The 12,679-nt window shown below is 45.1% G+C and overlaps 1 protein-coding gene across 19 annotated transcripts in view; it reads left to right on the forward strand.

The window, feature by feature from the left end:
• Positions 1–12,679, forward strand: part of ITSN2 (intersectin 2) — a gene marked incomplete at its 3' end in the record, with an annotated part of 203,066 nt that overhangs the window by 170,134 nt on the left and 20,253 nt on the right. For 18 of the 19 annotated variants that reach the window (XM_082427412.1, XM_082427407.1, XM_082427414.1 and 15 more), the window contains 3 exons: positions 8,154–8,275; positions 11,108–11,214; positions 12,496–12,679. In XM_082427412.1, the coding sequence (XP_082283538.1) occupies positions 8,154–8,275; positions 11,108–11,214; positions 12,496–12,679 (413 nt within the window). The remainder of the gene's footprint in view (positions 1–8,153; positions 8,276–11,107; positions 11,215–12,495) is intronic. The other variant, XM_082427413.1, reaches the window with a different exon arrangement.

Here is a 12,679-nt window from a genome sequence, read left to right on the forward strand (position 1 = left end):
TCAGTATTAAAGGCAGCCTTCAGAAAATGCATGCAGTTGAGTCATCTGGATTTACTTTTAAAATCTCATCTTTTCACTGAGCTTAAACACAGACTGAAAACCATTATGTGATACTCTGGCTCTTAATTTTGGGCACACAGAGAATAGCATTGTTCAGAGGCGTTGGTCTCCTCAGAATGGGCAAGGACTATTCTGGGACTTTATGACATAATCTGAACAAGCCCTCTTTGTATCAGTCATCACAAATTGCCTTTTGTCCTTCACTTTTTGGAATCTTCGCAGATCTTTCTCCTCCTTTCTAAGCTATCTTGTTTGCTTGCTTGCACTGTAATTTAGAACGGTGGTTCCCAGCTGTAGTGGGACACAGTTTTCATAACCATTATTCATTATTCATATTTTGTCTCTCAGTCTCCACATCCTAAACACAAGTGTCGGGGGTCTTGTGGCCCAGCCTACCGCTAATTATTCCTCTGGGAACTTTGACATGGTAGTAGCCATGATCTCTCATTTTTCCTACTTTCCCATTCTTCCTGTCTACCAGAAAGTACTTCCCAGGAAGTTTTCATCATTCTCTCTGACTGCCTATAGTTAATATCAGTGTACTATATCAGAGTGTATCTTTATATCACATTCTATAAATACTTGTTGAAAACCTATTATGTGTCAGGCACGGGGGACATAGCAGATTATAAAATAGACAAAAATTCCTGCCCTCTTGGAGCTGACATTTGAGTAGGGTAAGACAGAAAACAAACAAAACAATTAAGTATGTAGTATCTTAGAAAAATAAAGCAGGTTAGGGAAAGGGAGTGCTGGGTGGGGAGAGGTGGATCCAGAGGGACTTCAATTTTAAACAGGTTACTCAGATAAAGCTTCTCTGAAATGGTGACATATGAGCAAAGACTTGAAAGATGTGATGGCTATCTGGAGGAAGCCATGTGGATACCTGGAAGATCATTCTAGGCATTCTAGAGGGAACAGGACATGCAAGGAGCATGCCTGTAATGCTTGAGGAACAGCACAGAGGCCAGTGTGGCTGGAACAAGGGAGGAGCAGGAGGAGGAGGAAATGAGGACAGAGAGGTATCTGCGGAGATGGGGGAGGCCGTTTAGGCTCTTGTGGGCTGATTGTAAGAAATTTGGCTTTTGCTCAGAGTGAGAAGAACCCATTGAAGGGTTTTGATCAAAGGAGTGACATGATCTGCTATGTTTTAATAGGATAGCTCTGGCTTGCTAGATTAAATTGGAGGTTGGGGGGCAGGGGGCAGAGCAAAGAGACCTGTTAGGAGGTTCGTTCAGCAGTCCAGGCAAAAGATGGCAGTGGCTTGGATCAGAAGGACAGTGGTGGATGAGGTAAGAAGTGGTCAGATTATGGACCACTATTATCTGTTTTGAAGATAGAGCCACAGGTGGATTGAATGTGAGGTGTAAGAAGAAGGAAAGTATCAATCCACCTGTTGTGTTAGCTTCAGGTGTACAGTAAAGTGAATCAGTTATACATATACATATATCCACTTTTTTTTAAAATTCTTTTCCCATATAGGCCATTACAGAGTATTGGGTAGAGTTCCCTGTGCTATACAGCAGGTTCTTATTGTTATCTATTTTATATATAGTAGCATGTATATGTCAATCCCAATCTCCCAATTTATCAGGGAGGTAATTCTATCAGTCTTTTATTTCTCACTTTGAGGCTCTCCCATTAGTTGCAAATAAGAGTTATTATATTTTCATGAGTTGTTTGTGATGTCATCTTATACAGATCCTTGGAAGCCTAGTTTGTTGCTAATGAATCTTCCCCCACTGATCTTTTATATTTTGCATTTGTATAGTTTTTTGCAGCCCTTTATTTTTTTTAGGTCTTTTATTTATTTATTTATTTATTTATTTATTTGGCTGCATTGGGTCTTAGTTGAGGCACATGGGATCTTTGTTGCAGCATGCGGGATCTTTTTTTTTTGTTGCAGCATGTGGGCTCTTCACTGCAGTGCATGGCCTTCTTCCTAGTCTTGGTGTGGGGACCCTAGAGCATGTGGGCTCTCTAGTTGTGGAATGCAGGCTCCAGAGTGCACAGGCTCAGGAGTTGCAGCACGTGGGCTCTCTAATTGTGGCACTCAGGCTCTAGAGCGCACAGGCTTAGTTCCCCTGTGACATGTGGGATCTTAGTTCCCTGACCAGGGATTGAACCCGCATCCCCTGCATTGGAAGACGGACTCTTAACCACTGGATCACCAGGGAAGTCCCGCAGCCCTTTACTTCTAACATTTCTGTAACTTTACGTTTCTGGTGTCTTTGTAAATAGCATCTAGCTGAATTCTTTTGTCCAATCTAGAGTCTCTCTTTTAACTGACAGATTTAAGCCACTTATATTTATTAGAACTATTTTATACTTTTATTTATATCTAGCTTATTTGACATTTTCTATTTACCATGCATTTTCTTTGCTTCTTTTTAAAAAAATTAACATTGAATTTATCCCACCAACTTATTCATTATTATTATTGTTATTTTTACTGTCAATAATTTTTTTTTCACATAATTACTGGTATTTTTGCTCACCATTCCTTTTTCTTATTTTTTTTTCCTACCACTCCTTACATCTCTTTTTTTCCTTTTAAAATTTATTTATTTTTATTTATTTATGGCTGTGTTGGGTCTTCATTTCTGTGCGAGGGCTTTCTCTAGTTGTGGCAAGCGGGGGCCACTCTTCATCACGGTGCGCAGGCCTCTCACTATCGCAGCCTCTTTTGTTGCGGAGCACAGGCTCCAGACGTGCAGGCTCAGTAATTGTGGCTCACAGGCCCAGTTGCTCTGCGGCATGTGGGATCTTCCCAGACCAGGGCTCGAACCCGTGTCCCCTGCATTGGCAGGCAGATTCTCAACCACTGTGCCACCAGGGAAGCCCCTCTTTTTTTCCTTTTTATTCAATTTTTTTCTTCCCAAAGTACATTTTTTTTAATGGTTCCTTTAGTCAAATCTGCTAGTGGTAAATGCTGTCAAACTTTGCCTGAAAATACCTTTATTTCTCCCTCTTCCATGAACAATAGTGTAATTAGAATTCTAGTTTGACAGTTATTTTTTCTCAACACTCCCTATTGTTGGGTTGAGTTGTGTACAGCCAGTCTGATTGCTGTTCCTGTATAGTTATTCTGCTCTTTTTTCTTACTATTTCAACAAATTTTTTCTTCCTTGGTGTTTTATAGTCTAGGTATGGGTTTATTTTTATTTTTTTCCCTAATCAGGAGTCATTTTTCCTCCTGAATCTGTGGAGTTATATCTTTCATCAACTCTAGAAAATTCTCAACCATTATAATCTCAGTTATTACCTCTTCCCTTTCCTTCTGTTCGCCCCTCCTAGACCCCCATTAGATGTATGTTGGGCCTTGTCATTCCATCCTCCATATCTTTTAGCTTTCATTGTATGTTTTCCATCTTTTTGTCTTTCTGGGCTGCATTCTAAGTAATTTCTTCAGCTCTGTTTTCAGATTTACTAATTGTTTCCTCCAGTGTGTTTGATCTGCTGCCTCATCTATTAATTTATTATTTCCTTGATAATATTTACCTTTTTATTTGTTTCTGTTTCAAATCTTCTTGTTGGGTTTTTTAGATTCTAATTAGGGTTTCAAATCCTTCATATATGTCTCGAGTTATTTTAAACATATATATATTTTACATCTCCTTTTGCTCTAATCCTCAGTTTTTTATGAATGGTTGATTGTTCCTTGTTTTTTGTAATTTTTTACTTTGAACTCATCTTTAACGAGACTTAGTTTTTCTCTGTAAATTCTGTGGAACCAAGGTTTTGAGAATGACCCTCCAGACCAGTTGTACATTTTCTTTGGCCAAGCACCCTGAAGTTCTCACCAGCCAGGGACCAATTTTTGTGTTAATTCATCAGTTGAGGAATTCTTGAACTCCACATTTATGTGAGATGCAGCCCCAGCATTTCTGTTCTTTACCCAGCAGGGACTAAATGCTTTCTTGTCATCTCACCATTCTGGCAGGAGGACTCTTTCCCCAGTCCACCCTGTAGTCTTCAGTCTCCTCTTATTAGCCAAACCCAGGCAGAAGTCAACTAAGAAAAGAGCTGACAAAAGTAGCCTTAGAGGTTGGCCTCCTTGCAGTATGGAGCAGAGCAGGGGAAAGATGAGAAATGGGTCTGGGGACAACACAATAGTCTTCCACTCGACAAGTATTTCCTGACCTCGGTGGTCAAAACATTGCTAAGTGTGATATTATAGACTGTGTTAGACACAGTCCCTAACCTCCACTGGGAGAGAAGGACATACTAACTATATACAGAAGAACTACAATACACGTTACATTGTAGGAAGTATTAAAATATAGATGCAAAAAATAAAATAAAATAAAGATGCAAGCCAGTACCATGAAAACTTGAAGGAGAGGCAGTCTGGGGACGGGGATGGAAAAGGTTTCCCCAGAGTAGGATCATGTGAGCTGCACCCTGAAGAGGTAGTGAGATGGCTTCTGTGCAGAGAAGGGCCATGGACAGAGGCAACAACAGGAGTGGAAACAGCCAGGCCATGGACAGTTTGTACAGCACATCATGAGGACTGAGCCCAGGCCAGGGTGGGTAGAAGGTGGGCTGCATGGTCAGAGGCAGGCTGCTGCTGGATTACGGAGACTCCGAAGCCCTGTGCTCCCCCCGAGCTAGGACTTCATTCTGCAAAAAACAGAAGTCATTGAACATTCTGTCAGGGAAAGAACATGATAAAAAATGTAGAGGCTGGCTTGAGCTGTTCAATATAAATATAATGTAAGTCACAAATACAAGCCCATATGTAATTTAAAATTTTCAAGCAGCTACATTTTAAAAAGTAAAAAGAAACAGATGGAATTAATTTTAATAATTATTTTTACTTAACCCAGCATTATCCAAAATATTATCATTTCAATGTGTAATCGGTATAATAATTTTTGTACTGATGCATTATTTTACATTCTGGAATGTTTCTACTGGGTCTTTGAAATCTGGTGTATATTTTACACTTACAGCTCTTCTCTATTTGGACTGGCCGTGGTTCAGGTGCTCAGTAGTCACATGTTGCTAATGGCTACTGTATTGGACAGTGCAGGTGTAGAGGATGGCAGAGGGGTGTATTCTATCCACAAACCCTAATTCCTCAGTTCTCAAAAGATTCACTCTCCCCTCAAAACAGAGGGTTCTATGGTCAAATAAGTGTTGGGAACTCTGGGTTCACTCAAATTAAATGTTTCTTTAGAGCAGGGTTTCTCAGAGCATAGTATGCAGATGTGCCTTGTGACCTTAGCAGAGAAATGCAAAGCCAGATTCGTTTGACCTTGCAGGTCAGGAATGCCAGGAACACATTTTAGTATTTGCTGGATTGTGGGGACCAGAGAGCCTGGAGGCAGTCAGAGGCAGAAATGCAGAAGGAAACACCAGAAAGAGGAGAGTGACAAAGGCTGAGGGAGAGACTCGAGTGTTGAAAGCAGCAGCTCATTACAGGTGTCAGGGCTCTGGGCAGGTGCAGGACGCCAGTTCCCAAGGGGTACTCTGCATTTGGCGATGCTCAAGGTCATCATTACCTTCACAAGAGCAGTGTCAGTGGAGTGGTGGGACAGAAACCAGAGTACCTTAAGTTGGAGAAGTGACAGAGAGAGCTGGGGGTGGGGGGAGTGAGTGTCAGACCCCTCTACTGTCAGACATTTGGCAGTGAGACTAGAGACAGGTGTTTGTGGAGGGAGCAGGGTTGCAGGAAGGGTGCTTGTTTGTTTTAAATATTGTGGTAGGAGGGACACATAACCATGTTCACAGACTAGAGGGACCAGTGAAGGCTGAAGATGGAAGTGTGAAGGGCAGGGAAGGGTCCTGCAGGAGGGGGCGGGTTAGGGATGCTGGCTCTAGAAGAAGTAGGGATCCCCTCACGCCCTGGCACGGGAAGGAAGTACAGGGATGAGTGAGTAGGGAGATGGGGCTGGAAGTAGAAGGGGCATCGTGCCTTTATTTTTTTTCCCCTTATGTCAAAGGTGAGAGCATCTGAAAGTGGGGGTAGGGGTCAGGTTGGAAACTTGGAGAATAAAAATTTAAGAACTATTGTAATGAAATGCAAAGGTGTCAGCTAGCGGAGTACAAGGATTGTCCCACATTCATCCTGATGAAGCTAATGTCATGTACGTCCCAGCCTTAGAAACGATAAACTACCTGAGACTTTTCCTATTATCCCAAGATACTGAATAGATAGGCCAATGCTTGTGGGTTTTAACATCAATCATTGATTCCCAAAGTGTGATATCCTGGTGGTGCACAACACAATGGCCCACAAAATAGTGCCCAGGAGGACTCGATTTATTTTAATGGTTATATGTTTATGGTAGTGACTATTAGAAGAAACATAACCAACACATCAAACCCATGATTTCCTAGACATTTAGCTCAAACATGAACAAAAATATTACATAAATAATAGTAGAGATAGTATGTGGATGTGGCAGAATGTGAAGGACCGAGATTTGTAAACCACTAGCAAAGTGGTAGGGCAACGTTAGAAGCTGTTGCGATTGCTCCACCAGCGTCAGCTGGGTGACGATGTGATCAGCAACATTCCCCGTCAGACGTCGGCCTTGGCGTCCAGCCTCCTGGCTGCACACAGCCGGGTCAGGCAGGGAGCTGTGTTAGCCTTGCTCGTCCCCAGCTCTCGCTCATTCCTGCACGTCTCCTTGGCGGAACAGGATGGAACACAGTCCCCTGAAAAGCTGGATAAGTCTGAACATGAGTGGCACTGCGATTTCATCTTGGTAGCGCCAAACGTGACTTTTGCCTTATTCAATTGTTGTTTGACTGTGGGAGTAATTTTTTTTAAAGCTGTCGGCAGCATGTGCAGAAAATAGAACAGCTGTCTTCATGAGGACTCTCTGAAAGCCCAAATCTATACAAAATACATAAAAAATCAAAAACAGAAAGAGAACCCCCCCTTAAAAGGCCGGTCTGATCCTGGCGTTTTCCGCCTCTGTGGCTCTGTGCCTTTGTCCCCGTGCAGGGCGTCTGCCTCGGTCTGAACACTGCGGGCTGCAGAGTTCCCGCAGGGCCGGCCCTGCTCCTGTGTCCTCCACTCCCCAGACCTTCGTGTTGCCTCCCGTCTCTCCCGCTTCGGACGTGCACTGCTACCGCCTCACGTTGTCCCTTGCTGGGCACCTACCTGCTTTTTCTTTTTGCCTGAGGAGGGGCTTTCTGAGGCCTTTCCCCTCCCACTGGGTGTAAGGCAGACCCTCAGCTTCTTACTGAATGACTCTGGGTTAACGTCACTTCCCAGCACGACAGTGAGCTCAGCTCCCATGTGCCTGCACATTGATCGGAAGTGACTATGGTACTTCTCACTCCGATGCCATGCGCGATGGCCAGGGACTGCCCTCAAAGCCCCCGTGGCTGCAGTGTACCCCAAACCACCATTTCTTTGTTCCAGTGGGTTAAGACAGTGCTCTTGCTGAGAACTGCTGGGCCCTGGAGACTTTAGGTTTCCTAACTGAGCACTTAACTTTGAGAAATCTAGAGAAATGTTTCTCAAACATTTTTTAAACAGTGGCTCACAGTGAGAAATACATTTTACATCCTCAAATACATACCTAACTAAAAATTTTCACAGGACAATACTTACAGATCCTGTGCACGTGGTAGTTTCTAGTTATTTATTTTGTTTTGTTTTTGTTTAAAAAAATCGATAGACTGGCCCACCAATAGCTCATGACCTGCAGTTTGGAAAACACTGGTCTCCAGCATTTGGTTCACTTAATCATTACAATACTTTGAAAATGTCTCAAGATGGTGAGAATAGTGTGGATTCTTCACAAGGCTCTGCACAGTTCTGGTTTCTTTGAGGCCATTTCTGAAAATCCTTCATTCTGTCATTACTTATTTGGAAAAGAAATTGGGACCGCACCGAGCATCGCAGGCGTTGCAACTAGTTACAGGCGTTGCTAATTTGCGGCTCTGGAGTGGCCGGTGGTTAATCCCGCTTCCGCAGGTGTGCGCTGTTCGCCTGAGTCCCAGGGCCCTTTGGCAGGCCGTGTGGTTCTTTCCCAGCAGCATTTGCAAACCCCGTGTATCTGATGATTCATGTCTGTTTTCTCCGAAGAAGGTAAAATAATATTTTGAAACTCTACCCTGCTTTTCCACAGGGTGTGCAGATCTCCAAACCCTGGACACCATGCAGCCAGTGGAGAGGAAAAGGCAGGGCTACATTCATGAGCTGATTGAGACTGAGGAGCGGTACGTGAATGACCTGCAGCTCGTCGTGGAGGTGAGTGAGGGGCGCCGCGGGCTCTGCCGGCTCCTTAGGCGGTGGGGCCTCGTAGCGAGGTACCACCTTTGGCGAGGGAATTCTCAAGCAGTGACGGGAGCGCTCACACCCTCAAAATGCTTCCTCTGACCCTTGGAGAGGCCTTGAGGATCTCAAGTCAGCTCTTTCTCCAGATTAGGTAATTCAGAGTGAAGAGAGAGAGAAAAGGCACTCAGTGCCTCAGTCGGATGTGGTAGAGGCCCCATCAGGAAAGACCAGGGTACGGAGTAGGTGGGAAGGCTCTACAGCAAATGTATCTGCCTCAGACTTTTCTCTGACGATGTCTGCACTGCTCTTCTGGCACCTGACGCTTTCATAAAGTTTAATTATTTGCAGAGGAATTGTGAGGCAGTGGGAGTGTTCACCTAACCTTTATATCAGTTTGGAAAACCAAACAGCGTACTGTAAAATAGCTCCCAAATCTCATATATTTACTGTGTTTGTGACTATTAATGTTGCCAGCGACCCCTAAGCAGACAACGGCCGTTAGAGTGGCACTTTTAAATGATTCGCGTTTGAGCAAACAAAGTAAGATTTTATACTTTTATTATGCTTTTGTTTCCATGGCTTTCAGTTCCCACGAAATGTGTCAGGGCCCTCAGATGAGACCAGTTTAAAAAAAAAACACTTAAAGAACAGGTGTCCCCACTCAGGCCCAACAGGTACACTGTTTACGTGGCCGTGACCTCGAGAGCACACGGTGCAGAAGCTGAGTCCTGCATCTGCCCCAGCAAGGCCTGCCCCCGATTCATTCTCTCCCCTGAATTCGGGCTGGGATCTCAGACATGGCGCACTCGTTCCTCTCAGACGTTCACTGTCCTGCACTTCTCGGTTGATAACGTCTATCTTCCCCCGGCCTGTGAGCTCCTGAGGGCAGAGACTGTGTGTCCTTCGTCCTACACCCCAAACGTAGCCTGGCCCTTTACAGGCCTTCCCAACAGGACTGAATTTATGTGTGGCCAGGTGTGTTTATGTCTGCACTTCCCTCACCAGGATGGATGGCCTGGAAGAAAAGCCCATCTTTTTGATTAACCCCTATGAGTGTCAGCCCTGCTGCTGGTCCGATTCCAGTCCTAAGGGGTTGTAATGGGTGTGGAGAACCGCTCTGACTAGCACAGAAGGTGAACGGGGGCCAGGTGCTGTCCCCGTCTCAGGCCGGCCTCTTAACCACTTGGGCTTGGTTCTTCTCACTCTGTGCACCTCACAAGACGCTCTGAGGGGTGAGGCATCATGTTGGGGTCAGGGGGTTAGGGTAAAAAGCACTGCCCACAGGCAAGGGCTTCTCATTACTGTTCCCATGGAGGGCCCCATGGAGGTCCCCAGAGGACCCAGCCACCTCATCCTCCTCTGCTTACCTCACTGAGGCTGGCACAAAGCAGGTAAGCAGAACGAATAAACAGTAACATAAATTAATCAGCTAATGAAAGAACAGACAATCAGATGCTTTCCCTGGCCTTCAGGAGCAACCTCAGAGCAGATCGACCTAGTTTCCAGGGCTCTCCCTCATAAGAGTGTCCAGACATCTTCAGTCTGATTCTGGAACCGTAGAGGCACTTTTATCTGAGTTCTTTGAATCCAGGTTCAACTCAATGCAGTAAACATTAATTTAGAACAGTTTCAATGGAGGGTAACGTCATGTGTATTTTGGAGAGATTTCACGTGAGAAGAGTTGTCTCAGATGACTTCACCATTTCTGTAAGGCTTTTAAAGTCATTCCCTAGTTGTTCAGTGGAAACTTGAACTTAGAATCAAAAAGTTGTTTTAGTTCTGGCTCCTCCACATTCTAGCTTTGTGACCTTGAGCAAATTACTCTCTCAGCTTTTATTTCTTCGTGGGTCAATTGGGAATAATAATACCTGAGTCAGCATGACCTACATCATCTATGAAGTTAATTGAGAAACCCACACACACACGTGTGCATGTACACCCACTCGTGTGCATGTACACACACACCAGCATATGCATGTATGTGCATATCAGAGCTTTGTGAAACCTTAAGTGCTATGGATTACCAAAGTGTTATTTAACCTCTGAAATCCACATGTGCTTGGTGGCCAGTCTTGAGGATAGGAGAAGGCATGACTCTTTCTTCTGGTGCACTTCTCACCAACTGCCTCCAGACCCCTGAGGTGCTCCGCCTGACCACGGTCATGCTCCCTCAGTGCTTCAGGCTCTTCCAGTGTGTGGGTGCTTTATGCCCACGGTTTATTTAGCCTGTTTAACACCCTGAGGAGGTAGGTATGAGAATCTCCTCCTCTTGATGAGACTGCTGGATTCAGTCCTTAGAATCAGCCCTGATAGGAGACGAAAGAGCAAAAAGTAGGGAAATTTTGCAATTTAAAATTTAACAGTCACAATATGTTTATTTAAAAGTGCCATGATTTGGGCTTCCCTGGTGGCGCAGTGGTTGAGAATCCGCCTGCCAATGCAGGGGACACAGGTTCGAGCCCTGGTCTGGGAGGATCCCACATGCCGCGGAGCAACTGGGCCCGAGAGCCACAGCTACTGAGCCTGCGCGTCTGGAGCCTGTGCTCCGCAACGGGAGAGGCCGCGACAGTGAGAGGCCCGCGCACCGCGATGAAGAGTGGCCCCCACTTGCCACAACTAGAGAAAGCCCTCGCACAGAAACGAAGACCCAACACAGCCATAAATAAATAAATAAATAAAAATTAAAAAAAAAAAAGTGCCATGATCTTCCTAGTTTTAGTGTATGAAGATAATGTTTTATTTAGACCACACAGGCTGTGTGTACTGCACTTAAGCTGACTTCTTTCCCTTGTGTTCTGAATTTAGGTTTTTCAGAAACGAATGGCAGAACCAGGTTTTCTCACTGAAGGAGAAATGGCCTTGATCTTTGTGAACTGGAAGGAGCTCATCATGTCTAACACGAAGCTGCTGAAGTGAGTCGTGAGCATCTCCTGTCGTTGCAGCGGACGCCCCCAGCCCCGGGGCTGAGACTCACACCTAACTCTCTGCAGCCAGGGCTGCTTAGCAAAGAACTTTCAATGTTTTCTGTTCCCTCGGGCTTTTTTTTATATATATAAATTTATTTATTTTATTTATTTTATTTTTGGCTGCGTTGGGTCTTCGTTGCTGTATGCGGGCTTTCTCTAGTTGCGGTGAGCAGGGGCTACTCTTCATTGCGGTGTGCAGGCTTCTCATTTCAGTGGCTTCTCCTGCTGCAGAGCCTGGGCTCTAGGTGCTTGGGCTTCAGTAGTTGCAGCCCACGGGCGTAATAGTTGTGGCTCGCGGGCTCTAGAGCACAGGCTCAGTAGTTGTGGCGCATGGGCTTAGTTGCTCCACAGCATGTGGGATCTTCCCAGACTAGGGCTCGAACCCATGTCCCCTGCGTTGGCAGGTGGATTCTTAACCACTGCGCCACCAGGGAAGTCCCTCCCTCAGGCTTTTAATTTTATTATCATTTTATGAAATGCTCTCTAACTCTGAAATGCATAATTATTGAAGTAAAGAAATATAACAAAGAAAATATTTGATTAAGCAAAGGAAAACTTAAATCATTAAACAAACAATATGTCAACATATGGTTCCAAAATATACTTGACTCTGCATCAGACAGAGTCAGGAGAGAAGCTGCAGCTCATGGCCTAGACATAACTGGCTGGTCTGGCACTCTCCTAAGTCCAGAGTGAAATTCCATTCCCTTCGGTGATTTTCTGTCCCTTACGCCCGTGAGGACAGGCTCCTGTGGGGAGGCATGAGCAGTCCCAGCGCTTGCTGCCTCTCCGCCCTCCTTGGGGCTCAGCATCTCTCTGGGAACGATGCCGCCTCCACACCTGGCCTCTGTGGGCTCCTGCTCCCCTTTTTCCCTTACAGAGGGTGGAAATTTCTTTCTTCTTGCTTCAGCTGAAAACAAGTTAGAAAATTTTCAAAAGAAACTTTGCTAAGAAACTAAGCTGAATCCAAAACAATTCCAAAGACCTAGGAACACCCAAGTGCGCAGACTTCATTTTCTTCTTCTTTCTAGCAGCTCACCCAGGTTGGCTGGGCAGGCAGGGCTTTAGGCCCTCGCTGCCTCCTCCTCCTGACTTTTCCCTCATGGTGCCAGAGATTTTTAGGTAACTCACTGGTTGTCATTACAGTTAGTCTCGCAAGGTATTCATCCTTCATTTGCAAAGCACATTCAGTTAGAAATGGGAAGTGAGAGTGTGTGTTGGTTGCAGGGCCTTGCGAGTACGGAAGAAGACCGGGGGTGAGAAGATGCCCGTGCAGATGATTGGGGACATCCTGGCAGCTGAGCTGTCCCACATGCAGGCTTACATCCGGTTCTGCAGCTGTCAGCTGAATGGAGCAGCTCTGTTACAGCAGAAGACAGATGAACACGCAGACTTCAAAGAATTTTTAAAG

The sequence above is a fragment of the Balaenoptera physalus genome (assembly GCF_965194825.1).
Source record: "Balaenoptera physalus genome assembly, chromosome: 15".
Classification (NCBI taxonomy): domain Eukaryota; kingdom Metazoa; phylum Chordata; class Mammalia; order Artiodactyla; family Balaenopteridae; genus Balaenoptera; species Balaenoptera physalus.